The sequence below is a fragment of the Anabas testudineus genome, chromosome 22 (assembly GCF_900324465.2).
Source record: "Anabas testudineus chromosome 22, fAnaTes1.2, whole genome shotgun sequence".
Taxonomy (NCBI): domain Eukaryota; kingdom Metazoa; phylum Chordata; class Actinopteri; order Anabantiformes; family Anabantidae; genus Anabas; species Anabas testudineus.
Genome location: NC_046630.1, coordinates 7,220,833 through 7,248,581, shown reverse-complemented (window position 1 = coordinate 7,248,581; position 27,749 = coordinate 7,220,833). Strand labels below are relative to the sequence as shown.

Genomic DNA, 27,749 nt, shown 5'->3' with positions numbered 1-27,749 from the left:
CCATTTGACAGCTAAAGTTACTTTACAGATTAAAAGATTTAACAAAAAAAAGTTAGAAAAAGGTTAGAAAATTCAGTACATTGTCAAAGATTAAAGATTAAGAGTCACCTCATAGTTTCATTTACACTTCTAAACGTAAAAGGTGAAATGATCCAATATTTGATTTAAGTAAAGGTTAGAGAAGAGTCCAAATTAACAAATGTCATCTGTGTAGCCAAACACAAACACAAACACATCTTGGACCAACAATCAAACAATGAATGATGCTTAAACCAGCTTTTTTCTATCAGTCTGCACTCAGTAACATAACAAAGTAAATGTGTTAGAGAACAATGAATGCAGCCAAATACAGAGATGTTCTCAAAGAAAGCCTGTTAAAGAGAGCATGCAACATGTGACTGGGCTGAACGTTAACCTCAATTACCTTTTAACTTACTTTCGATATAGGATGTAACATCAGGTCAGTAGAGATATTTGCTTTTTTATTATTGTTAGTGCTAATGAATAAAGAGGAGTTACAGAGGTAGTCAATCCTGGCATCCTTGATATGAGAGTTACTGTATCAAGCCCCCTTGATGACTCTCATATCCCAGCCCCCTATATCACTTTCATCACCGTCTCCTCATTGAGTTCACCGTACTGATAGCTGAGGAGTGTTTGTATCTGTTGGTTCTGGCTCGTGGCTGCTAAAGAGAGAACAGACAGAACATGGAATTCGGGGACAGGAGCTGTCAGACAGGATCGACTGTACCTTGTTCAGCAGCTGCTTCCTATGGAGGTCAGACAGGCTGCTTAATGGAGTCCCAATGATTTTACTCCAAACTTTAACCAGCCCATTTAATTAACTTTTCTGTTTAACACTGAGCGAACCCAACCAACAGATGAAAGAAAATGTAAGGAGACGTTCAGTGGAAGCTCTGCAAAACAATGTCATCAGAGTTCTGTCAACCTGAAACGTGTTCAGCCTTCGTAGATCGAAAAGACTTTGTTGACTTTGTTGCACAGCATGTTTGTATTTTGTTTAATTGACAGCTTATTGTTACTTATCTGGCTGCTAACCAAGCACAATTTTCCCAAGGGGGTCAATAAAGTATGCCATTATCTTTATAAAGGAAGGATTCAGAGCACCATTTTATAAATTCATCCACCATAGGTCCATGAGACCACTCGTCATTGCTCAGCAGGCTGACTATCACTGTGTCGTCTGCAAATTTCAAGATATGATGAGTTTCAAACCTGCTCAGACAGTCGTTTGTGTATAAGATGTGTGAGAGAGGAGCGAGAACACAGCCCTGTGGCGAACCAGTTGAGATTTACCACCAGGTGGCGCTGGATGGTGTTAAATGGATGGGTGGGAGAGCTCAGCAACAGGCATCACAGAGTTGGTGCCATATGCGGACTGAGGGACAGATTGAAAATGTGTGTAACAAATGTGGCCAAGCTTCTTGGCACAGTAGGGACCAGGACCTGTTTTAGCTTTAGTCCGCACAACCTGTTGTTTCTCAAAGACAGGACTTAAGTGAAAAGAAGTGATCAGATTATTCTTCAAGTTGTTTCCTTGCTGAAGTCATGCCCATCAAATTTGGAATAACATTTATTTCTGAGCTCTTGGGCAGGAATGAAGCACACTTCATAATTATTGAGGGAAGGAGACGTATTGGTAAAAGTGTACTGTCTGGTGACCAGTGGTTAAAGTCTCCCATAATAAAGTTATGGGCCCTTGGTACACAGCAAATGTGGCTTTTGAACCGTTTGTAGGATGAGCCCCGAGGCAGTGTATACAGGGTGGACATAAACCACAGTCCCAAATATCTGCGGGAATCCCCGAGGCAGGTAAAAGGACCTGGGAAAAGAAAACCAAACAGAGGGAGTTCATTCGTGTGTGTGTGTGTGTGTGTGTGGGGGGGGGGGGGGGGGGGGGGGGGGGGGGGAAAGCCAGAATGACAAAAACAGGGCAATCAACAAGCATCAGTAGTTTACTTTGTATTTAGTGGCTGCTAGATGGCAAAATATCCACAAATTAGTTGCAAGCCAGAATTACGAATCACCTTTTGGTGTCACATACTCAGGTTTCAACTGGCTGTTCAATGCCGTTAAAACTGGCACTGCCATAGGCTACAGTGTACAGCAGGCCAATGCCTGGCCACGTCGTTTGTGGGAAGGTTTCATGCACAAAAATGTCATATGAAGGCAAAAAAATAAGAATTTCACACTGTGGAGCTGCAAGTCTGCCATGAGAAATCAGCAAATGAAAATAAAACAAGAAGAGAGTCAGCTCATGGCAGTAGAACACATATGATCAGAACAGTTCTTTTTCTACCCTGAAACTATTAAAAACTCAAACAACAATTTGGGGCATTGCAAATGGAAGATGGTATGCAGTACGAGCAGTGTCTGGTTCAACTCAACAGGTTCAACCAGTGTTATAGTAGTTAATTACAGTATATAAAGTGTGTTTGGCAGTGATCAATGGAGCAAGACACCGACAGTGACAATAAATTTTTCACTCATTATCTTACTGCCAGTGGAGGTGGAGTTGATTTAGATAAAGTGTGGATAAGCCAGTCGTCTATCCAAACCCTCAACCCAAAATCAAGTACAACTCTAGTAACAGTTTCAGTGCACTCAGACCACTTTGGTTTTCCCTTAATTATAATAGTTATTAATTATTATTAAGAAGCAGCATTCACCTGGTGTCCTCAGGTCACCTGGTGTCCTCAGATCACCTGGTGTCCTCAGGTCACCTGGTTTCCTCAGATCACCTGGTGTCCTCAGGTCACCTGGTGTCCTCAGATCACCTGGTGTCCTCAGGTCACCTGGTTTCCTCAGGTAGATGTCTTCCAGGGAACCAGGGAGTTGCCACTCTACTACCACGCGCAGCTGGATGAGAGAGGAATAATAGTGAATAACGCATTAGGTAGAGGTGGAGTTGATTTAGATAAAATGTGGATAAACCAGTCGTCAACACTGCATCACATTTTGGAAGTAGATTTGCTTTTGTGCACAATCTGGCTTTCCAAAGTCTCAAAAACTCTTAATTAAATGTATTTTTTAACTTTCCCGCTGTTATGTCTGTAAAATCAGATATGGAGAATGGGGCATCACACTAAAGGACTAGATGGTTGAACCAGTGCTGACATGAGGCTAATTTTGTGATTTTGGTATTTCGCACCTAGCACCATTAGATTAAGCACACAAAACACCAGCAACACACAAAAAACAGTTTGCAAAGTAATGTTTGTCTAACTTACCATAAACACATAAACGTTGATTATTTTCTCTTTGACTGATTATCACTGCTCTTTTTCTCTCTCCAATATTGGCTATACGTCTAAGTGCGTGCAAACTGAAAGCACAAGGCCTAATTTACACTCAATAATAATTTAAATTCTAATACACACGACCTGCTTCACCTTATGTGAACTTCATAGTTTAAGAACTCTAGCTTGAGACAGAGATCAACCCGCCTGAGTCACTAGGCAAAACTGGCTTCCTCTTTCCTCTGCACACTTTGCATCATGTATACACAAATACATTTAATGATGTAAATGCAAATACATGTAGTTAATTGCTTTAGTGGTAAGCATATTTTATTTAAATGATCCCATTTCATTTTTGGCTTACTGTCTATTCTGCTGTGCAGGACCAGTTGTCAAGTACAACTCTAGTAACAGTTTCAGTGCACTCAGACCACTTTGGTTTTCCCTTAATTATAATAATTATTAATTATTATAACAAGCAGCATTCACATGAGCCTAAGTCAATATATGGCTGACCATATGTGAACGTTTATGTCACAGGTTCATGGAGCAGACCTCTCTACACAACCTTAAGATGTCTGGACCATTGGGCAAGATTCCACAGGAGATCTGTCGAATCATTCAGTGCCCACTCAGTACCCCGAAACAACTTTAAAGACACACTGATATCAAGAGCCAAAGAGATGCTGAGGAGAGTCAGCCTATCATGTTACTCCTGTCTGTTAGCTGGCATGTTCAGCTCTTTGTGTTAGATGTATGCTCCTCTTATAAATCCTTATCACTTTGCATATCCTCTTGGTGCCATATGGCAGAACCTACACATTAGTGCTCTTGGCTGCTCTCTGAAATACTTCTCAAGAAAATACAGACGGTCTCCGGTGCTGGTGGTTTTTGTTTCAACACAGTGCTCAAAGGCTCTGACAAATGTAATGCACTGGAGAAAATCATTATTATGGACAGGCATTTCTCTGTGATGTAGAGGCTGAAAGCTTCAGAACTCTCAACCTGTATAAAGTCCTTCATTTAGGGGTTAAGACACGCTCATACACTAGATAACATAAGGTAAGTAATGCTGGAAAGCTAGGGTGCCCAGGCAAAATGCATATGCCATTGTTATGGCATTAACATTTAAGAGTTTTAAACTGAATATCCATGATCACGTTTAAGATATCTAAAATGCCATACTGACTAGTTGAAATTATTAAGCGAACAGGCAAAATTATAATTCAAGTTCTGCAATTGCATTCGGACCAGTAAGAATGATATTTCAAGATATCTACACGTTTTGACCTGTCACAATACCAATTGAGGTTATGTGTAATAAGATTTTGACTACTCAGAATGACTCATTGAGTTGAATGGAAAAACTAGTTTAGGATAGGTACAATTGAACTTTGCCACTTCATAAAGTGAATTCCAGATAGCTTTGACTACACAATTCAAATGAAAGATATCTTCATTACCTTTTTTGATTTCACAAACTTCTACATATTACTAGTCGCAATACAACTGTAGATATATTTAATTGTAGTTTTGACAATAATGTCTACCATGTATTTAAATGCGCCACCGTACCATAACTAAGGTGAGCTGTGTGTGTAAGGAGTGGCCACAGGCTGCAATACAGGTTCAGGTAGTGGATGGCACCAAATAACATAAAGGAAAATGTTCTTTTGATGATTTGCTACCAGCTGGATACACTTTTGGTAAGTTCGTTTTTATACTAGATAATATTTTGGGAGCTGACTAGATGGACTGGGTAACGAATCATACTATTTTAAATATAATAAATTAAACTCCTGCAAATGGTAAAGTATTTCCATCTGAATTGTAGTGTAAAGCTTCATAATATTTAAATGTTCTAGTAACTAGTAGGCCCTACTTGGGTTAACTTCGGTATGTTTGGGTGATGTAACGATGAATATTCGGCCACCGTGTGTTGGAAGAAGAATAACGTTATTCTCTTTTCCAAATTAAATTAGATTAATGTAAATAAAACCAAATAGATTTTTTATTCTTAGATCGTTGCACTTAAACGGCATCTGATCAGACAACATCGATGTTTCAGTAGGTACAGAGAAAAGCAAACAGAGAATCGCGTATAGGTGAGAATAAAAACCCGATGCCCCTGTTTTAGTCTACTGCAAAAATAACTTTTCATTATTTATGATTAAGTCTTGATGACTTTTGACTTGGGTAATAATGCTTTAATAATCGGATGTCGTCGGTATAAAAGTAGTAAAGTGGGGGTACATTTAATAATCCAAAGCAAGGCAGTGGTGGGAAAAGTTGTATTTTCAAAATCTAAATAAATGATAAATATGATGATTCTCTGTGTATTTAGTGGTTAATGTGCCACGGTGTGACACCGAAATTTAAGGTGCAGCTCACTGTAAATGTCTGTACTGATAAGATAACCATCTGTCTCTGAAGAAGTCGACGTCTGTTCACGTTTAACGTAGCCTAACATTTTCCAAAATACTAGACCGAAAAAACAAACACGTATATCGATATTTTGAAGTATATTACCTTTTGGGCATTAAACGTAATAAGTCTTCACTCATGTGCGCAGAAGCACCGGGTGCCATGTTGTGGACTGTGCTGCAAAATGGCCATTGTGTTTTTGGGACACGATGATACAGGCCATGGATGCCATGGTGTTCAAACCTGGTTTAACAGGTACTTGTAAATATGGTGTTGGAAAAAGTAGTTGACAGTAGAGTTAAACTAGAGCTAAAGTGTGAAGTCTGCATATAGGGGGCAGTTTGTTGGAAGTAGGAAAATAGAGTTTGATGCTATAGGACAAAAACAATTATTTAGTTATCCAGCCATGTTTGTGATTATTCTGCAGCTGTTTCAACTACAGTTTGATTCCCACCTGTTAAAAAGATGTTACTGGAGTAATGTTTTACTGTGTTCCTCAGATTTAATGTCTCTAACTGTGATTCCTACTGTACTTTTTCTGCCTCAGGTTGGGAATCTCCCTTTTCTTTGGCACTATGGACAAGACAAAGCCATTTAAATTTAAGTTTTTCCTCTTCATCATTGCCATCTTAATCTTTATTATCATCATCACCACTGTGAGAACACCCATGATATACAGGTCAATCCCACCACCACGTCGGGCTCTGGACACTTGCCCATTTCAAATATCTAACCAGTCCATCACCCCACTAGAAAATACAAAGCATTTCCTGGTGTCAGCCTACATGGATCAGAGAGTGAAGGGTTTTGATATACGCATCATTAGTATATTCAGGAGAGACTCCATCCAAACCCTTTACTGTCTATTCTGCTGTGCAGGCCACTTATCAAATACAACTCTAGTAACAGTTTTAGTGCATGAAGACCACTTTGGTTTTCCCTTCAGCGCTACAGACGTCATGTGTCAGATTCCTCCAAACTGCGAAGCTACACATGTCACTCTTCTGACACAGCCAGATGGTGTGAAGGTATCAAACCAGAGATGGCTGCCAATAAAAAATAAGGAGACCAGTAAAGAGCAGGAGAAAACATTTCAGTTTGACTTCACAGTCTGCATCTCCACCCTGTTTGGAGAATACAACAATGTGCTACAGTTTGCTCAGACGCTGGAGATGTACAGGTCAGAACAACAACAGCACACGTGTCATTAGAGTGCCTGTATATATTTGCTGTAAATGTTCTTTCTCTTATGTTTGACATTGGACAAAATGATGTGCAAAATAAATATAATGAATCTTCCTGAATTTGAATATCTGAACATTTGCCTTGTTTTGCCACAGGTTGCTGGGTGTGGGCAGGGTGGTGATTTACAACACCAGCGCTGGCCCAGAACTCAACCGCCTGTTAAAGACCTACAGCCAAGAAGGATTGGTGGAGATGGTTGAATGGCCAATCCACAAGCATCTGAATCCATCTAATGGTTGGCTTTTCTCAAAGCATGGTGGAGACCTGCAATACTACGGCCAGCTGGTCACACTTAATGATTGTATTTACAGATCCATGGATCGGTCACGTTATGTTCTGTTAAACGACATAGATGAGATAATAATGCCGTACCAACATGACAACCTGAAGAGCATGATGGACATGCTCCAACAGCAGCATCCAGATGTAGGTTATTTTGTGCATTTGACAATTTTACATTTTACCCAAACATATGTCATATTTTGAATTTCTTTGTGTTTTATTTTCTTTCCAATTTTTTACTAAAACTGAGTCCATGTGTTGCAGGCAGCGATGTTCCACATAGAGTCCCATGTGTTTCCCTATAAATTCTTTACAAAAGGCAAAGACACCCCCCTGCCTCAGTGGCGTGGGGTGCCAGGCTTTAATATTCTGGAGCGCATCGTCAGGGAGGACCCTGATAAAAACATATTTCACCCCCTAAAGATGATAATTCAGCCGAGGTAGGAGGACATCTTTGACAATTTAATGAAATAGTCATAAGAAATAAAGAAATTATCATAAATAATTATAAGTGATTGTGTGGCTGACCACGTGTGAATGTTTGATGTATGTCACTCTACTTTAGGTTAGTGGAGCAGACCTCAGTGCATTATGTTCTTAAGATGTTTGGACAAAAGTACAAGGTTCCAATGGACGTCTGTCGGATCATTCACTGCCCAACAGTTCCTCAGAATGAACGGCTGCTCAGTCAGCATAAGGACACTCGATTGTGGGACTTTAAAGACAAAGTGATGCCAAGAGTGACTGAGATGCTGAGGAGAGGAGGTCTGCTGAGTTCAGACGGGGAGAGTTAAAACAGGACAAAGAGTAAATGACTGTTTCCACCTGCAACAGTATTTGTCTTTAGCGATATTCTATTAAATAATGATAATAATGCCAAATTCAAACTCTTATCAAATAGTTTTCTCCGAGCTTACCTACATGTGTAATATTCTCCTGAAATCATGGTTTCAATTTGCTACTCACATTTTTATGTGAGACTAAAATTATGTATATAGAGCAGCTCAATGTGACGAATGATTTTCACAAAGAGATGAATGAGCCTTTAAGTGCATACAAATATTTACGGTACTCAATCTATGTTTGGCTATTTGACATGCACAGTGGTTATTGAATGATTCTGTTTAGGGTTTCATGTTAGTAATGGTGTGCGGTGAGTGTAATATTTTAAAGTTTGATTTAAAAGTTATTTTAACTGCTTTTCCCCAATTGGGCACATTATCATTTGTTGCAGCTCCCCAAGGAAAATCACCCACCCATGCTTGTTGTTATTCATGCCATTAAGAGTCTGCAGTTTACTCTCATATTAAATTATCTTTCTTTTTCTCCATTCAGCTGCTCCTCTCATTTCTGACCTATTTGGATGGCCTATTTAGAACAAAATATAATAGAACAGAACAGAACAGAATAGAATCAGCTTTCTTAAACAGGTATTTTAGCACATACTATACAAGGATAGCATACATTACTCAACATGCAGACAATTTACAAGATACAGATAATATAAAAAATGTCATAAAGCAAACAATATTCAAATGTCGTAATGCAATTGTTTGTTTGGGAATTGTACAGTATACAGTACATAGCATGTAAGTATGCACTGAATTCAGGAAAAGATACAATAATAAAAGTAAAAAAAAGTCTGTTCTTGTGTCCAAGGGCAGAAGTTGCAAGTGGTTGTTTATCTGCAGTTCTTACTGTATGCTCAGATCCTGTACACAGCTTTTTGTAAATAAGAGTTGGCTGTCACATTCACAGACTTTTAACATACTCACATATGCTTAAATAGCACTGTAATGGCACCTGGAGCACCAGGCCTTCATTATAGTGGAAATAATCATAAACACTTGGTTATTAATGTAGAATCCTCACGATTACATTATGTTGCAGCACTAAATTTCATTTTGACCTGTCACAATTCCTTTGCCGATAACATTGCCATTGCCACTTTAGCATTAGCATTACAGTTATCTGCAGTGTATCTTAAATGTCAAAACTGTAATCAAAGATGTCCACAACTACATTTTCACAATTCCAATTAATCTTTATTAACACTTTGACTACTCAGAATGACTCACAGTTTTGAATGGCAAAACTAGTTTAAGATATCTACAATTCAGTTTTGCTTCTCCATAAAGTAAATTCCAGGTATTTCTTACTACATTTCGACCAGTCACAATTCAAATAAAAGATATATTTAATTGGCCTAATTTTAAAGATATCTTTATTACCTTTTTTGATGTCTCAAACTTATACACATTAATAGTGGCACTAGTAATATTCCTAGACATCACTAGTCACAATACAATTATAAATACCTTCAATTGTAATTTTGACAATAATGTGAATCCTGTCTACCTTGTATTTAAATGTGCAATTTCCTACGGTCTCGCAACCAAGGTGAGCTGCTGCGTAAGTGCACGTAAGGAGTGGCCAGAGGCTGCAATACAGGTTCAGGTAGTGGATGACACCAGACAGTAACAGAAAGGAAAATTATTTCATACTAGCTGAATACACGTTTGGTAAGTCCGTTTTTATACTAGATAATATTTTGGGAGCTGACTAGATGTTCTTAATTGTATAAAAAAAAATCCTCAGAGTAACGAATTATATTATTAATTAAAAATACTCCTGCAAAAGGTAAAGTATTTCCATCTGAACTGTAGTGTAAAGCATCATAATATTTAAATGTTCTAGTGACTAGTACTTGGGTTAATGTACTTCGATGTGTTTCGGTGATGTTTCGATGGATATTCGGCCACCGTGTGAAAAACAGAATAACGTTATTTTCTTTTCTAAATTAAATTAGATTCATGTAAGTTAAATAGATACCAGCAAATAAATAAAAATAGATACCAAATAGATTTTTTATTCTTAGATTAGTGCACTTAAAATGGCATCTGATCAGACAACACCGATGTTTCAGTAGGTACAGAGAAAAGCAAACAGAATACCGAAGAGGTCGACGTTTGTTTTGTTTTTTTAAGTGTTTTTATAAAAAACACTTATACGGACATTTTGAAGACGGTGAGCGTTAAAGGTAGGAAGTCGTCACTATATGTGCAGAAGCAACAGGTGCTGTGTTGTAGATATCCTTGAACCATGAACTGAAAAGTTGGCCAATGGGGGTAAAGTAATTCAGTTTAAGGATAGAGTCAAAGCCAGAGCTAAAGTGTGAAGTCTGCATATAGGGGGCAGTTTGTTGGAAGTAGGAACAGAGAGTTTGATGATCCTATAGAACAAAAACAACAGACTCCAACTCCTGAGAGTGATATGGACAATCAGACAGGACAACCAGAGAGTCATCTGAGTGTAAACTTCAATTTGATTATCCCTTAAGAACGTGGATCTGCAACTTAGAAGACCAGAAATGTTGCAAAAGGTTACAGCAAAGACGCAGGTGTTTGGACTACAGGAAGACTTTTTCTGCAACTGCAGATATGATGTCAGTACACAGAAGTAAAAGGCAGCTTAGTATGATTTTACTAGACTGGTGTTAAAACAGCCTACCTGTGACGTTTACAGTAGACGCACTTATATTTTCTATAAACATAAAAACACTTGCTGAGCACAGTACTCGGGCATAAGATAATGAAAATGGTTTCACACCGTGCTGCTTAACTACTAATATATCTCTGGTGCACATATGTGTTAACGTAGGGGATACCCAAGGGCACAATGTTACAAGAGGAGTGAATAACTTGTACTTTTATGTACAGTGGATTGAACTTTGGTTTTAGAAGTTACTCCTGACTTCTGAAATTTACCATCTTCTTTCTCAGATCTGAAATTAGCTCTGTCCTATTGCACTGTGTGTTGATCAGTCTAATAAATGTCCTCTAATAAATACTGTTTATACCGGCACAAAGTTAAGTAGTTGACATTGACGTAACGTAATAAACTGTCTCATGGTGATCATACTTGTAATTGTAGCTTGCAGCTCAACCACTAATTGATTTATGCTTAAACTCAATTTGTAACCAGGTGCATGGCTTCCGTGTGGTTGTGCTAAAAGACGATGCAAAGCCAGACGTAACAACGCAATGAGTCATGCGTTCAAAATGTGGTGCCAGTTCAGGGTGTAAATCACCCTTATAACGCATTGGTACAACAGTCTCCATTTTCAGCAAACACACAGCCACACTTGCAGATCTATTTCTGAGAAGACCTACAAGCTGCTCCACACACAGCCTGTTCGAGTGTCAAAAATATAGTTCGAGTTCACTGTTGCAGTAACATGGTGTGCGTGACCTTTCAGGTTGGTGCATGTTAGTGTTATCCAGCCATTTTTTTTTTTTTTTTTATTCTGCAACTGTTTCAACTACAGTTTAATCACATTCCCACCTGTTAAGGAGATGTCACTGGAGTAATGTTTGGCTTTCTTCCTCAAATTTAATGTCTCTAACTGTGATTCCTCCTTTTTCTGCCTCAGGTTGGGAATCTCCCTTTTCTTTGGCACTATGGACAAGACAAAGCCATTTAAATTTAAGTTTTTCCTTTTCATCATTGCCATCTTTATCTATATTATCATCATCACCACTGTGAAAACATCAAGGAGCTACAGGTCAATCCCACCACCACGTCGGGCTCTGGACACTTGCCCATTTCAAATATCCAACCAGTCCATCACCCCACTAGAAAATACAAAGCATTTCCTGGTGTCAGCCTACATGGATCAGAGAGTGAAGGGTTTTGATATGCGCATCATTAGTATATTCAGGAGAGACTCCATCCAAACCCTTTACTGTCTATTCTGCTGTGCAGGCCACTTATCAAATACAACTCTAGTAACAGTTTTAGTGCATGAAGACCACTTTGGTTTTCCCTTCAGCGCTACAGACGTCATGTGTCAGATTCCTCCAAACTGTGAAGCTACACATGTCACTCTTCTCACACAGCCAGATGGTGTGAAGGTATCAAACCACACGTGGCTGCCAATAAAAAATAAGAAGACCAGTAGAGAGGAGGAGAAAACGTTTCAGTTTGACTTCACAGTCTGCATCTCCACCCTGTATGGAGACTACAACAATGTGCTGCAGTTCGCTCAGACCCTGGAGCTATACAGGTCAGAACAACAACAGCACACGTATCATTAGAGTGTCTGTATATATTTGGTGTAAATGTTATTTCTTCTATGTTTGATATTGGAAAAAATCATCTGCAAAATAAATATAAAGAATTTGAACAACTGAACTGAACAAGTATTCATTATTATTATTATTATTATTATTATTATTATTATTATTATTATTATTATTATTATTATTATTATTATTATTATTTTCCTTGTTTTGCAACAGGTTGCTTGGTGTGGGCAGGGTGGTGATCTATAACACCAGTGCTGGCCCAGAACTCAACCGCCTGTTAAAGACCTACAGCCAAGAAGGATTGGTGGAGATGGTTGAATGGCCAATCCACAAGCATCTGAATCCATCTAATGGTTGGCTTTTCTCAAAGTATGGTGGAGACCTGCATTACTACGGCCAGCTGGTCACACTTAATGATTGTATTTACAGATCCATGAATCGGTCACGTTATGTCCTGTTAAACGACATAGATGAGATAATAATGCCGTACCAACATGACAACCTGAAGAGCATGATGGACATGCTCCAACAGCAGCATCCAGATGTAGGTTATTTTGTTCATTTGACAATTTTACATTTTACCCAAACATATGTCATATTTTGAATATCTTTGTGTTTTATTTTCTTTCCAACTTTTTACTAAAACTGAGTCCATGTGTTGCAGGCAGCGATGTTCCACATAGAGTCCCATGTTTTTCCCTATAAATTCTTTACAAAAGGCAAAGACACCCCCCTGCCTCAGTGGCGTGGGGTGCCAGGCTTTAATATTTTGGAGCGCATCTACAGGGAGGACCCTGATAAAAACATATTTCACCCACGAAAGATGATAATTCAGCCGAGGTAGGAGGACATCTTTTACAATTGAGCAATAAATAAAGAAATAAACATAAATACTTATATAAGTTAACAAGTGATTGTGTGGCTGACCATGTGTGATTGTTTGATGTACGTCACTCTACTTTAGGTTAGTGGAGCAGACCTCGGTGCACGATGTGCTCAAGACGTTTGGACAAAAGTACAAGGTTCCAATGGAGGTCTGTCGGATCATTCACTGCCCAACAGTTCCCCAGAATGAACGGCTGTTCAGTCAGCATGAGGACACTCGATTGTGGGACTTTAAAGACAAATTGATACAAAGAGTGAATGAGATGCTGAGGAGAGGAGGTCTGCTGAGTTCAGAGGGGGAGAGTTAAAACAGGACAAAGAGTAAATGATTCTTTCCACCTACAGCACTATTTGTGTTTAACAATATTCTTTTAAATAATGATAATAATGCCAAATTCAAACTCTTATTAAGCTCTTTCTCCAACCTTATCTTCATGTGTAATATTCTCCTGAAATCATGGTTTCAATTTGCTGCTTGCATGTTTATGTGAGACTAAAATTATGTATATAGAGCAGCTCAATGTGACGAATGTTTTTCACAAAGAGATGAATGAGCCTTTAAGTGCATACAAATATTTACGGTACTCAATCTATGTTTGGCTATTTGACATGCACAGTGGTTATTGAATGATTCTGTTTAGGGTTTTATGTTAGAAATGGTGTGCGGTGAGTGTAATATTTTAAAATTTGATTTAAAAGTTATTTTAACTTCTTTTCCCCAATTGGGCACATTATCATTTGTTGCAGCTCCCCAAGGAAAATCACCCACCCATGCTTGTTGTTATTCATGCCATTAAGATTCTGCAGTTTACTCTCATATTAAATTATCTTTCTTTTTCTCCATTCAGCTGCTCCTCTCATTTCTGACCTATTTGGATAGCCTATTTAGAACAAAATATAATAGAACAGAACAGAATAGAATCAGCTTTCTTAAACAGGTATTTTAGCACATACTATACAAGGATAGCATACATTAGTCAACATGCAGACAATTTACAAGATACAGATAATTTAATAAAATGCCATAAAGCAAACAATATTCAAATGTTGCAATGCAATTCTTTATTTGGCAATTGTACATTATACAGTACATAGCATGTAAGTATGCACTGAATTTAGGAAAAGATACAATAATAAAAGTAAAAAAAAGTCTCTTCTTGTGTCCAAGGGCAGAAGTTGCAAGTGATTGTTTATCTGCAGTTCTTACTGTATGCTCAGATCCTGTACACAGCTTTTTGTAAATAAGAGATGTCTGTCACATTCACAGACTTTTAACATAATCACAGATGTCAAAGATAATATATATACAATAAGAAGTCCCTCATAAACCCCTAAATTTGCCACAAGAGAGTGTTTTATTGCATTTGCTTAAATAGCACTGTAATGGCACCTGGAGACCAGGTCTTCATCAAAGTGGAAATAATCATAAACAATTAGTTATGAATGTAGAACTCTCATGATTTCATTATGTTGCAAGCAATTCTGCTTGATAAAAGTTCTGTAAAGCTGATAATATTGTAATGTATGTATTGTAATGTATTTGTGCTCTCAGATTTACGACCCTCATTTCATATAAATAAAAACATTGGGACACTGTAGAACATCTGCATAAAAAAGAATGTAATGATTTGCAAATGTCATAATACCACATTTTATTGACAGTAGAACATAAAAACACATCAAGTATTTAAGCTGAGAAAATACCATTCTACAAAAAATGTGTAGATGAAATAATGAGATTTTGCTCTCAAGTTAAAGAACTAGGTTCTTCTATTAATATAGGGTATTCCCATTCATTTAAGCAGTCATCATGTATTCATTTTTCTGTTTTAGTCAAAACAAGCCCTTACAGTGTCAGTAACCAGTACTGCCAGTATTATGGAGACACACTGAACCCCTCCTCATATTACTAGTTGTATATTTTTGCTGTTGATAGGAGAAGCAGCAATAGACCTACCAGTCTACAAGAGTAGAGCTCTGCAGCTACTGCCAGATTAGCTTGTTAGGATACCACTGGGTAAGTCAGTTTAAACATTAAATCAGATTTTACCTTAATTGTGTTGGATTTTTTGTTATTTGTGAGTTAGTTTAGCCCCTCCCTCTAACAACACGTCAGCAGCTAACTGGGAATTTTCTCTCTGCACCTAATGTCCTTCCTGTACAACTAAAGTGTACAGGAAGGACAAAAAAATACATAAATCTGTTTTTGTTATACTGGCCTGACTGTTAGCATGAAAAGAATAAAACTTATGTTAATAAAGTATTGTTTTTAAATTACTGTATTTGTCAAGGTTACTATGTCAAACCAGCAAAGTTAGTTGTAATTGTGCCCCTAAGCTAAGTGAACTTCGACTGAACAGTTACTAGTTATTTAATGAGTTGAGTCAACACTTGTTCATTCTGTTCATTCAACAACATACAGTTAACAAACACAAAGAGTACTGTACGTAATTACATTAGCACAGAACTGAATGTTGATTATGATTCAACTAGGAAATAAATAAGCTTTGGGTTGCAACTGTGTTGGTTGTTTTTTAGTAGAACCTGTTTTTCAGTATCAAATTACATGTTTTTATTAACAATAGTGCAACAAAGTGTGGTTGAAATCCTGTTTTTCCCACACTCTTTACAACTACACCGTGTGATTGCATGCCGTATAACTTTTATAACACATGTAGAGAATTAACATGGATGTACATTAAGGATTGCAATACCATTATTATCCTCAGGATTCAAGGAATTACTGTGAATACTATATAAATACTACATTACTGTACAATACTGTACTGAATGACTGCTGCAGGTGAACGTGCGTCTTTAAATCAGTTATGCTAATTAGCAACTGCCAACGGATGTTTTTTCAGGGAAGAGGAAGAGATGAAATGTTATAAGCTGTTACATGTCGGAAAGTTATCAGGAAGTAAAGTAAAAACGTAAGTGATGCCAACAAATCAAGCCAATCTCTTACTTGATCAAAAGTTATTCAAACTTTTTAGATTAGAAACTACCTACTTTTTAGAAACATTTTTACATTTCTTTCAATTGAAAATTGAAAATGCCAAAGCACTGCTACTTAACTCTATCTTAATAAATGTAATAATTATTTTCTCTAAACTCACTGTACTGTAATTAGATAACCTTAAAAATGTGGAACAACAACACTGCTATGAAATACTGGTCTCATTGTACATGCTGTACTGCAGACATAGAATTATATGTTTTCCTAACTTGGAAGTCAGAAATTCTACATTTTATCAACAAGAACCCAAAATAAAAAAAGAAAGTTAAATCGCCTTACTCAAAACAAATATGTTGCTTTGAAATTTTGAGTTTGAGATCATTATGAAGTCACATGTTATGCTTTGTTTCAGAAATCTGTCTGTCAAAATGTCTCTTACTATGTTTCCTAATTCTGCCTCAGGTCTGGAATCTATCTTATCTTTGGCTCCATGGACAGGGTAAAACATTTCAAACGAAAGTTCTTCCTCCTCTTGATAGCTGTCTTCATCTTAATCATCATTGAGAGAACCCCCCGGATATACAGGTTGATCACACAGATACATGGATCTACGAACACGTGCCCATTTCAAACATCTAACCAGTCCATCACCCCACTAGAAAATACAAAGCATTTCCTGGTGTCAGCCTACATGGACCAGAGAGTGAAGGGTTTTGATATACGCATCATTGGTATATTCAGGAGAGACTCCATCCAAACCCTTTACTGTCTATTCTGCTGTGCTGGCCACTTATCAACTACAACTCCAGCAGCAGTTTTAGTGCACTCAGACCATTTTGGTTTTCCCTTCGGCACTACAGACATCATGTGTAAGATTCCTACACACTGCAATGCTGTGTCACATGTCACTCTTCTGACACAGCCGAATGGGGTGGAGGTATCAAACCACACATGGCTGCTAATAAGGAACAAAAAGACTGATGGAAAGGAAAAGAAAACGTTTCAGTTTGACTTCACAGTCTGCATCTCCACCCTGTTTGGAGAATACAACAATGTGCTACAGTTTGCTCAGACGCTGGAGATGTACAGGTTAGCAACACCACAAAGTACTATGTCAGATGAGTCACCTGCATTTTTTTCTGTCAGTCTGCTGGTATTCATGCCTTCTAGCTGTTACGCAGAAGTCAACTACTAACATTAAAACCATAAGGAGGATTAAATGTGGCGACTATATAATATCAGACTTAAGGTTGAAAAACAAAAGTAATGCCATAACCCATGTCTCTCTACGGTAAGAAGGTAAGTTTACTTAGCACAAAGACTGGAAACACAGAGAACTAGATTGCTGTCCAAGCGTAATAAATCCTTTTGAAAGCACCTCTAATCTCGCCATATCCAAACCAACTGAATCTCCTTCACCACATAAGCCCTGAATAAACACAACATTTCAGATTCAAGTTGATTTCCACATACAGTCATATGCTTGAGAAAACAGTAACCTTTTAAGCTTTTTTTTAAAACAGTTCTGATTGATCTCAGCAAAATAACTAAAAACCTATCTGAAGACTCGCATCTTACCCTGGGTACAGTCAGAAGATGACTGTCAGATGACCGGAGAGGTCTAGTTGGACAATTGTCAGTAACCAGGTCAGTAGGAGCCAAACTATTAAGAGCTTTGAAGACCAGGATCATTACAGTTACCCAGTCTTCTTAAGCACGCATGGACCAGTTTTTCAAAGTCTGGTTATCTTTGGATTTTAAGTAACAGAAAGCTGTCCTGTTATAGCACTGATATGTCTTTCAAAGCTGAGATCAGCATCAAGAATGACACCAAGGTTTGTGGACCCATACCACTGTACTCCAGGCACTATGTCACTAACTTGTACACAGTTTCTAGAGCTCCACTTCTTGATATCATTATTGCAGTCTACTAACTTGCTTATGGGAACTAAATCATCAGAGGACAGTAGGACATACAGCTGTGATGTTTAGGATGTGTGTCATCAGCTTATGAATGATAAGATGTACTTGTTAGTCTTAACAATTCTCCCAAGATCATTATTATTCTAGTAGAAAATGTTCAGTGCTATGATAACTTCTAAAAACAGAGGTCGCCACAGCAGGTCATGGTTGCAACCTCAGTGACTGTGTTTTTGTGGACTTCTTGGGGACTCAGTATCTTTTCCTGGGACATTTTGAAAGTAGAATCTCTTCAACATATGATCAGGAGGAGTCAGTTTGCAAATACATATATTCAAAGCATTTAGTGTATTGTAACCTGCATGGACAAAAGCATCTGCAAAATAAATGCAATTAATTTTCATTCCCTCACTTTTCCCAAGGTTGCTAGGTGTGGGCAGGGTGGTGATCTATAACACCAGTGCTGGCCCAGAACTCAACCGCCTGCTACACAGCTACAGCCAAGAAAGATACGTGGAGATGGTTGAATGGCCAATTGACAAGTATCTGAATGCATCTCATGGTTGGCTTTTCTCAAAGCACGGTGGAGACCTGCACTACTACGGCCAGCTGGTCACACTTAATGATTGCATTTACAGATCCATGGATCGGTCACTCTACGTCCTGTTGAACGACATAGATGAGATAATAATGCCGTACCAACATGACAACCTGAAGAGCATGATGAACATGCTCCAACAGCAGCATCCAAATGTAGGGTAGTTTTTGATGTGCATTTGAGAATATCCTAACATTATACCCAAATGTTTTAATGTGCACTTATTTATGTCCTATTTTCTTTTCAACTTTCATTTTACACCCATCAATTTAAATCCATGTTCTGCAGACAGGGGCGTTCCTCATTCAGGTCCATGTCTTTCCCAAGAAAACCCTTTTGAGCACTTCTGAAAACAAAAACAGCCCCCTGCCACGGTGGGATGGGGTGCCAGGTTTTAATATTCTGGATCGCATCTACAGGGAGGGCCGTGATAAAAACATAAACCACCCACCCAAGATGATAATTCAGCCAAGGTAGGAGGACTACTTAGACAATTTAGTAAAGTTTCAGTTGCAGAAAGGCTCTCATGACACAATAATGTGAATGAATATGGTACATATGTTAGAGATACTTCTACAGAAACTGACCATATGTGGTTGTTTATGCATGTTACAGGTTTGTGCAGCAGACCTCAGTACACAACGTGCTTATTATGTCTGGACAAAAGTTCAAGGTTCCAATGAAGGTCTGTGGTGTCATTCACTGCAGAATCAGTACCTTGAAACAACGGCCGCTGGAGGAGCTCCATGTGGACACACGACTGTGGGATTTTAAAAACAAACTGATACCAAGAGTGAATGAGATACTGAGAAGAGTGGAACTGATGAGTTCAGAAGAGGAGAAGGAGAATAGGCTGAATAATATTTAATATAAGTACATGGAAATATTTTACAAAATATATGTGCTATATTTATTGGGGTTTGTCCATTCTTTTAAATTATCTTTGCTATTTTATTTATTTTCACTATACCAACTGTGTTTATTTAAATAAATGAACAATGTCTAAATCAAAGAAAATCTCTAAATACTATTAAAAACCTAGTAGAAAATAATCTGCGATTGACTGATATTAAAAGATAAAAACAATTAGATTAGCAACAATCAAACAAATAAATACATCATGTCACATGCTCAACGTTACAAACCAGGAATTGGAACTTGAATTGTCTTTATCTAGAACAACCATAAAAACCTTATATTCCTAGTAGAAAAGGTATGTGAACATACCTGGAATAAACTTAGTTTGGAGGTATGGACTAGAGCTACTTAGACTGAAGAAAACCATTCTAACCTTTTGAGTTTGCTCTGCACAAGAAGAATGTGCTTATGTGAGCCATACCTCGCCAAAAGAAGCTTTCAGAGGATAAACAATCAAGAACTGTTGATTTACATAAAGCTGGACAGGGTTACAAAGTGATGTCAAAGACTTAGTTAGAAAGTTAGTTAGTTAGAAATTCACCAGTCTACAGTTAGGAAAACAATCTACAAATGGAGACACTTTGGGACTGTGGCTACTGGACCAAGAAGTGGGTCAGTCAAAATGACTCTAAGAGCACAACATTACCTCATTAATGAGGTAAAGAAACAACCCAGAGAGACAGCCAAAGATTTAAAGGCATCATTGGAACTGGTTCACATCTGTGTTCATGAGTCTACAGTATGTAAAACATTAAACAAGCAGAGTGTTTATGGCAGTAACCAGGAAGGAAGCTGCTGCTTAATAAAAAAGGACACTGCTGCACGCCTAAATCTACTTACCATGGAGATTTATTCTGTGTTGTCTGTGTTGTAGTTATCCACGCATACCAGCTTCATTTAACCAGGTGCAATAAATCAGGTTAAATTAAGCTAAATTAAGATACTACGAGATTTATTCTCTGAACTTAACCTGATCTAGATCAAGCTGATCATTTTGCAGTCTAGTATATAAGCTGTACAGGTATTCACAAGTCCCTCTAGACAAAGGCATGCCCTCTCTTAGATGACATAGTAGATAAGGAAATGTTGATATTCGAGCATTCAGCCATCTGAGAGTTTCTGTTCCACAGATAATGTGTGTAACCCTGCTGTACTTGGCAAATTGTTTCTTTATTTGTTCGGGCATGCTGAAAATCTCAATAAAGCCACTATTTGCCTCACAACAACAAGGATTATACTGGCAATGAAATCACTTGTCCAGGTGTCTGTTTGGCCACGGACGTCCCTTCCACATCAGGGGGGGTTCTACAAGATTGCAGGTAACATGAATTACAAATTACACCTGACTTGACTAAGCTACACCTTCTTATTCTCACAAACGTCCAACTGAATAAACCTTTGAAAGATGACGCAAAGTCTTTAACAAAAGACTTCCAAGAGCCATAGAAAGTCTTCTGCTTGTCTTCTGTTGTCTGCTTGTGCTGTTACACATGACAAGATTCTGTTAAACTGGACTGTGCCGCTGTAAGATGACGCAAGATACACTTGTCCATTTTTTTATAACCCTAGTCACAGAAGTCACTTTCACATCAAGTAGGAGTTCTTCAAGATATCAAAGTACTTCCTTTTTTACACTAATGATTAGAAATCTTAAAATCTTGCTGGGCATAGTTACAATACAGTGTTGGCTGAAATTTTATGTTATAGAGCCAAATTTTTCAAATATGAAATAAAAAATATCAAGTCAGACGGCAAAAGGACAGCTGCTTGAGCATCACCTGGGGTCTAACTGTCTATTGCTTGTCTAAGTGCTTTTTACTTCTAATCAAGAGAATGTTTGAATACAAACATTCACAGTAAGTGTATGCAGCAGCAGGAAGAGGCGCACAGGTAATAACACAGAGACAGTCCAGCTCCATGAAAGCAAACAAAACACAGAGGCTAAGAATGTTTGCTGTTTATTATGAAAAGTAGTGACTGGTGTAAAAAGTCTCAGATTAACACAGAAATTCATGCAGTGAATGGTGGAACTGCCTCGTACCTTTTATTGCAGGCTACATTTGGGTGTGTGGCTGCAGCTGTGCAATAACAGATTAAGTAGAGTTTAAACATTGAAACAACATTAAAACTACCACTTACATACTGCCTATCGTTATCTTCTGTGTGTGCGACTCATTATTATTACCTACAAAGTGTACTACACAGTCTGAACAGATTACAAGCTAAACAGTCACAGCTGAAGAACCAATGAGCGCAGGGTGCAGAATACAGTAACTCTGTGTACTCTACCTGTCGGGAGCAGAACATCATCAGTTTCACAACTGGAAGAGAGCACTGACTGCACTTCAGCTTCGAGTGAGTTACTCTATGTTAAAATGAGTATAATATAATGTTAAAACCATTGTTAACGTGAAAATCATATCATTTGAACCATAGTTTTGTTGACTTCTAAATAGAATAGCATTTTTAAATAGAATAGCATTTCCGTCATTTCCATTCATTCCAGTATTGAAACCATTTTCTGAATGCTGTGTAGCTGTGTGGTAGTCAAAAATAAACATTTCAATTCCCCTTTTTTTTACATAAAGGAGAATTGAGAAAGAGGGATTGCGTTAGCTCAGTTATAAATCAGTCTGTGCTCCAAGTCAGTCAATGTATAACCTTATTATACAAATTACTTTTAGGATTAGTTCAAATATTATTTGATTTTTACTATTTTTCATTTTATTATGTTGGACAAGCAGAAATAAACATTACTGTTTACAATTCTAATTATTTCATTCATCACCAGTTGTTATGATGCCTGGGAAGTGTATAGGTGGAATGGACTTAGAGACCATGTCAACACACTCTAAGCGGTGAGATAACTTACACAAAATTATTTTTACATAGTTCTCTGTTTTCTTCATACACATTGCTGTACCTTCATTTCATATGTCCACCAGACATGTTTCAAGTAGTGCTGATTAATTAGCAGCTGTTTCACCCACAGTTTGATCACAGTCACACCTGTTAAGAAGAAGTTACTGGAGTAATGTTTTGCTGTGTTTTTCAAATTTAATGTCTCTAACTGTGATTCCTACTTCTTCCCTCAGGTTGGGAATCTGTCTTGTCTTTGGTTCAATGAACAAGACAAAACAATTGAAATTGAAGTTCTTCCTTTTCATCATTGCTATCTTTATCTATATTATCATCATCACAACTGTGAGAACACCAAGGACTTACAGGTCAATCCCACCACCACGTGGGGCTCTGGACACTTGCCCATTTCAAATATCTAACCAGTCCATCACCCCACTAGAAAATACAAAGCATTTCCTGGTGTCAGCCTACATGGACCAGAGAGTGAAGGGTTATGACATACGCATCATTAGTATATTCAGGAGAGACTCCATCCAAACCCTTTACTGTCTATTCTGCTGTGCAGGCCACTTATCAAGTACAACTCCAGTAACAGTTTCAGTGAACTCAGATCACTTTGGTTTTCCATTCAGCGCTACAGACGTCATGTGTCAGATTCCTACCAACTGCAATGCTGTGTCACATGTCACTCTTCTGACACAGCCAGATAGTGTGGAGGTATCAAACCAGAGATGGCTGCCAATAAAAAATAAGAAGATCAGTAGAGAGGAGGAGAAAACGTCAATAAGGAACAAAAAGACTGATGGAAAGGAAAAGAAAACGTTTCAGTTTGACTTCACAGTCTGCATCTCCACCCTGTTTGGAGAATACAACAATGTGCTACAGTTTGCTCAGACGCTGGAGATGTACAGGTCAGAACAACAACAGCACACGTGTCATTAGAGTGCCTGTATATATTTGCTGTAAATGTTCTTTCTCTTATGTTTGATATTGGAAAACATCATCTGCAAAATAAATATATGAATTTGCCTGAATTTGAATATCTGAACATTTGCTTTGTTTTGCCACAGGTTGCTGGGTGTGGGCAGGGTGGTGATCTATAACACCAGTGCTGGCCCAGAACTCAACCGCCTGTTAAAGACCTACAGCGAGGAAGGATTGGTGGAGATGGTTGAATGGCCAATCCACAAGCATCTGAATCCATCTAATGGTTGGCTTTTCTCAAAGCATGGTGGAGACCTGCATTATTACGGCCAGCTGGTCACACTTAATGATTGTATTTACAGATCCATGGATCGGTCACGTTATGTTCTGTTGAACGACATAGATGAGATAATAATGCCGTACCAACATGACAACCTGAAGAGCATGATGGACATGCTCCAACAGCAGCATCCAGATGTAGGTTATTTTGTGCATTTGACAAATTTACATTTTACCCAAACATATATGTCATATTTTGAATTTCTTTGTGTTTTATTTTCTTTCCAACTTTTTACTAAAACTGAGTCCATGTGTTGCAGGCAGCGATGTTCCACATAGAGTCCCATGTTTTTCCTTATAAATTCTTTACTAAAGGCAAAGACACCCCCCTGCCTCGGTGGCGTGGGGTGCCAGGCTTCAATATATTAGAGCGCATCGTCAGGGAGGACCCTGATAAAAACATATTTAACCCACGAAAGATGATAATTCAGCCGAGGTAGGAGGACGTCTTTGACAATTTAATAAAAAAAATCATAATAAATAAAGAAATTATCATAAATAATTATAAGTGATTGTGTGGTTGACCAGGTGTAAATGTTTGATGTATGTCACTCTACTTTAGGTTAGTGGAGCAGACCTCAGTGCATGATGTGCTCAAGATGTTTGGAAGAAAGTACAAGGTTCCAATGGACGTCTGTCGGATGATTCACTGCCCAACAGGTCCCCAGAATGAACGGCTGTTCAGTCAGCATAAGGACACTCGATTGTGGGACTTTAAAGACAAAGTGATACCAAGAGTGAATGAGATGCTGAGGAGAGGAGGTCTGTTATAATATAATATTATATTATATTACGGACAATGTCAGTCCCTTTACAGTGCTGTTGTTCTCTGCCAGCTGTCTGTATGGTGCCTACAGTGGTTGTAATAATTATGTAGGTAATTTTAGTCTCCACAGGCACTTCATGGCTACTACCTACTGAGTGTCACTAGGTGGAGGTTATTCATGTCACAGAACCATTGTGATGATACTGCATTAAATGTGTCATCACACATCTGCTTAAGCTGCATTCTTGGCCTTCACCTGCTAAAACATCCTCTGTCAGTCAGTGTGTTTACTTCCACCCAAAAACATATTAAATTATACCTTTAAAAGTGTGTATTTGTGATTCTTGGTTTTTAGTTTTAGGTCAATAAATTAAGTAGTAACAGGAAATTTTGCATTTCTGGATCTGTTTAATAGTTATTATATGGACACTACCATGACTAGGTAACACAACTAAGTTCACATATATCCATAAATACCAAGCTTTATTTGAGTATTATTTTGCTAATTACCATCATAATACTTTATTATTACATTATTTCTGAAAACATTATAACCCCTTTTACCTTGTTACTACCAACCTACCAGGATCCAATTAATTATAAATGATTGTGTGGATGACCATGTGTGAATGTTTGATGTACATCACTCCACTTTAGGTTAGTGGAGCAGACCTCAGTGCACGATGTGCTCATGACGTTTGGATGAAAGAACGTTCCAATGGACAAATGTTAATATACAGCATGTATTACAGTATTTTATGTGTTTCGTCTGTTCTTTTATTTATTATCTTTGCTGCTCATGATGATGTGTTACTAGAACATTAACATTTACTGCCTTTACACATCAACATTCCCGAGCCACCACGCCCATGCTGACTGCTGTTCACCCTGACATTAAAACAACCAAGTGGATTTAATGTCTTGATTGATCAGTAAATATTTTAAATGCCTCAAAAAACATCAAATTCAACGCCAAAAGTCCAAATTTGTTTGTTCTTTGTGCCATTAACAGTTGAATGAACCTACACGACCCCGCCACATAATCCAGAGCGTCATCGATGCAGGGTAGTGGATAAGAGTATGGCAAGCCATAAGTGCCATAAAACGCCATTTTTTTACAGCACGACTTCCCTCCTAGGACGCCGCTTTTTCCGGCATCTAACCACTTTATTGCGGTTAGATGCCGGAAAAAGCGGCAGCGGAGCTGATCACCGCCATGGCCGCGAAGGGCATCATCAAGCCATCGGACAGCCCCTGGGCGGCCCCAGTGGTGATGGTGAGGAAGAAAGGGGGTGGCTGGCGGCTCTGTGTGGACTACAGACGCCTTAACGCCGTCCCTCTTATATGGCAAGCCAAAAGTGCCATAAAATGCCACTTTATATGGCAAGCCATAAGTGCCATAAAACGCCCCTTTATAGCACGACTGCCCTCCTAGGACGCCCGTTTCTTCCTCACCATCACCACTGGGGCCGCCCAGGGGCTGTCCGATGGCTTGATGATGCCCTTCGCGGCCATGGCGGTGATCAGCTCCGCTGCCGCTTGGCCTTTGGAGAGAGGCAGCCGGTGGGGTCGCAGCGGATGGGCTGGGCCTCACCGGTGTTGATGTGGTGTTGCACCAGCCCTGTTCTGGTGCAATCTTCATCACGTGCAGCAAAAATGTCCACAAACTCCGCTAACAACTGCTGTAGCTGCTCTCTCTGATGCTTTCCCAGATGTGCGCCACTCCGCTGACCCAGCTCCCTCACAGCGTCGGCGGTCTCTGTTGTCGGGATACTGGCTGATGGAGGTGACGGCTTGAGTGCGTTGGCCTCAGCGCCCACGAGCCCAGCGTCCCTGGGGTTTGATGCTCCCTCTCCGGCCCGACTGAAGTGGCACGGTCTCCGTGCCGAAGCATAGGGCGAGCCCCGACACGCCAACACGCGCACCCCAGCGGGTTAGCAGGTCCAGGCCGATGATGCAGTCGTCGCAGATGTCAACAAGCCAAAACTCATGGCTCACCTCTTGCTCCCCCACAGCGATCTGAAGCGCCCGTTTCCCTGGCATCACAGTCCTTTCCCCAGTAACAGTCATTAATTCTGTTGCAGTGGGGGTCTACCCCTCCGGGAGAGGACCGGTTGTCCCCGGGAGAAACCCCCGTCGCAGCAAGCAGATGGTAGACCCCGTATCCACCAGGGCCCGACATTACTGGTTCTCTATAACACAGTCCTCATATAGTCCTTTAATAAATCCACAGCGACCCACTGTGTGAAAGTTCCCGGAGAGGGGTGTGTCTGATTGGAGTGAGTGTCCCCTCACCGCCTCACTCCGCTGCCGTTTCCCTGCGGTGACCCGGCTTTTGACGAGGGGGCGGGGCAAAATGTCACGGGCAAAATGTCCCAGTTCACCACAGCGGAAACAGCCGCTGTCTTCCCGGCGAGGCCAGCGCGCCGGAACGGCAGCCGGTTGAGCTCGGCTGACGTTCTCCTCTGACGTCTCACCGATGCACTCGGCTGCCCGCGCCAGCGATGGCTGGTCCGGGAGCCTCCGCTGTGATGATCTCGGGCTCAGTACCTCCTTGGGCTTCGCGGAGCGCCTCTTCCAGAGAGCCAGGCATGGAGAGGCGGACGTGCTGGCGGAGCCGCTCCGGCGTGAGCCCCCGCAGGAAAGCGTGCAAACTCAGCTCCTCCCGGGCGGCGGCAGGAAATGAGGGGTAGCCGCGCCGCGAGTAGAGTTGCAGATCGGCGGCGAATGTCCCCAGACTGTCCCCCTCACTGCGCCGACGATTGGCTAGCTGCTCGCGACCCTGCTCTGTCGAGGTCCACTGTCCGAAGAGTCTCTCCAGCGCCCCAGTGATCACCGGTAGCTCCTGCCGTTGCTCCAATGCGACATCAATTAGCACCTGAAGAGCTAGACCCTCCAGAGCCAGGGCCAGCTGTGTCGCCGTGTCTTTGCCGCTCCACCCACCCTGCAGCACGGCGAGCTGGACTTGAGCGAGGTAGGGCTCCAGGGGAGTCAGCCCGTTGAACCTCGGGAGTTTGACCGGTGTTTTGGGTGTCTGAATTGAAATAAGTTAACAATAAATACTTTACTTTTTTTTTTTTAAATCTGACATATACTGAATTTGTTTGTGAACACATTCAATGACATAACAACTTTCCTGAAATTGTGCATTTTACATACTAGAGATGATATCAGCAGCATCAAGTTCAATAGATCTTTAAAAGAATGTCACGAACAGTACAATCATCTGTCACATTTCTCAAACATCCTGTTAAGACAAAGCAGATTACAAATAAAACTA

At 39.5% G+C, this 27,749-nt stretch overlaps 3 protein-coding genes and 1 long non-coding RNA gene across 6 annotated transcripts; all 4 read left to right on the top strand.

Annotated features, from left to right (window-relative positions):
- The first annotated feature begins 4,870 nt into the window (after nt 1-4,870).
- LOC113147858 (beta-1,4-galactosyltransferase galt-1-like) lies at nt 4,871-8,541 on the top strand. The gene is made up of 6 exons (XM_026339129.1): nt 4,871-4,966; nt 5,833-5,939; nt 6,232-6,864; nt 7,025-7,355; nt 7,476-7,651; nt 7,777-8,541. The coding sequence occupies exons 1-6, from the start codon at nt 4,901-4,903 to the stop codon at nt 8,003-8,005; spliced, it is 1,542 nt and encodes a 513-aa protein (XP_026194914.1). The 5' UTR covers nt 4,871-4,900; the 3' UTR covers nt 8,006-8,541.
- A 1,105-nt stretch (nt 8,542-9,646) lies between these two features.
- On the top strand, nt 9,647-14,026 carry LOC113147860 (beta-1,4-galactosyltransferase galt-1-like). The gene is made up of 5 exons (XM_026339133.1): nt 9,647-9,733; nt 11,644-12,276; nt 12,512-12,842; nt 12,963-13,138; nt 13,263-14,026. The coding sequence occupies exons 2-5, from the start codon at nt 11,672-11,674 to the stop codon at nt 13,489-13,491; spliced, it is 1,341 nt and encodes a 446-aa protein (XP_026194918.1). The 5' UTR covers nt 9,647-9,733; nt 11,644-11,671; the 3' UTR covers nt 13,492-14,026.
- Nucleotides 14,027-14,153: 127 nt separating this feature from the next.
- Nucleotides 14,154-24,760, top strand: LOC113147859 (beta-1,4-galactosyltransferase galt-1-like). Of its 3 annotated transcripts, XM_026339131.1 has the most exons (7): nt 14,154-15,200; nt 16,048-16,116; nt 16,605-17,108; nt 23,229-23,351; nt 23,511-23,841; nt 23,964-24,139; nt 24,266-24,760. In XM_026339131.1, exons 2-7 carry the CDS (start codon nt 16,061-16,063, stop codon nt 24,474-24,476), a joined length of 1,401 nt encoding a protein of 466 aa, XP_026194916.1. In that variant the 5' UTR covers nt 14,154-15,200; nt 16,048-16,060; the 3' UTR covers nt 24,477-24,760. The 3 variants fall into 3 exon arrangements, with proteins under 3 accessions (XP_026194916.1, XP_026194915.1, XP_026194917.1); XM_026339130.1 differs by lacking the exons at nt 23,229-23,351; nt 23,511-23,841; nt 23,964-24,139; nt 24,266-24,760 and adding exons at nt 18,485-18,815; nt 18,949-19,133; nt 19,276-20,016 and having other exon boundaries at nt 16,605-17,231; XM_026339132.1 differs by lacking the exons at nt 16,048-16,116; nt 23,229-23,351; nt 23,511-23,841; nt 23,964-24,139; nt 24,266-24,760 and adding exons at nt 18,485-18,815; nt 18,949-19,133; nt 19,276-20,016 and having other exon boundaries at nt 16,605-17,231.
- On the top strand, nt 21,440-23,222 carry LOC113147862. The gene is made up of 4 exons (XR_003297407.1): nt 21,440-21,468; nt 21,784-21,933; nt 22,370-22,436; nt 22,674-23,222. It is a non-coding gene; the product is annotated as an uncharacterized LOC113147862 (long non-coding RNA).
- Nucleotides 24,761-27,749: the final 2,989 nt, after the last annotated feature.

Coding starts and splice junctions, on each gene's coding strand:
- LOC113147859 (XM_026339130.1), top strand. CDS start 16,061: ATGAAATGTTATAAGCTGTTACATGTCGGAAAGTTATCAGGAAGTAAA. Junction 17,232..18,484: donor CAGACGCTGGAGATGTACAG/GTTAGCAACACC, acceptor ACTTTTCCCAAG/GTTGCTAGGTGTGGGCAGGG. Junction 19,134..19,275: donor AAGATGATAATTCAGCCAAG/GTAGGAGGACTA, acceptor TGCATGTTACAG/GTTTGTGCAGCAGACCTCAG.
- LOC113147860 (XM_026339133.1), top strand. CDS start 11,672: ATGGACAAGACAAAGCCATTTAAATTTAAGTTTTTCCTTTTCATCATT. Junction 12,277..12,511: donor CAGACCCTGGAGCTATACAG/GTCAGAACAACA, acceptor GTTTTGCAACAG/GTTGCTTGGTGTGGGCAGGG. Junction 12,843..12,962: donor TCCAACAGCAGCATCCAGAT/GTAGGTTATTTT, acceptor CATGTGTTGCAG/GCAGCGATGTTCCACATAGA.
- LOC113147858 (XM_026339129.1), top strand. CDS start 4,901: ATGGCACCAAATAACATAAAGGAAAATGTTCTTTTGATGATTTGCTAC. Junction 4,967..5,832: donor ACCAGCTGGATACACTTTTG/GTAAGTTCGTTT, acceptor TCATGTGCGCAG/AAGCACCGGGTGCCATGTTG. Junction 6,865..7,024: donor CAGACGCTGGAGATGTACAG/GTCAGAACAACA, acceptor GTTTTGCCACAG/GTTGCTGGGTGTGGGCAGGG.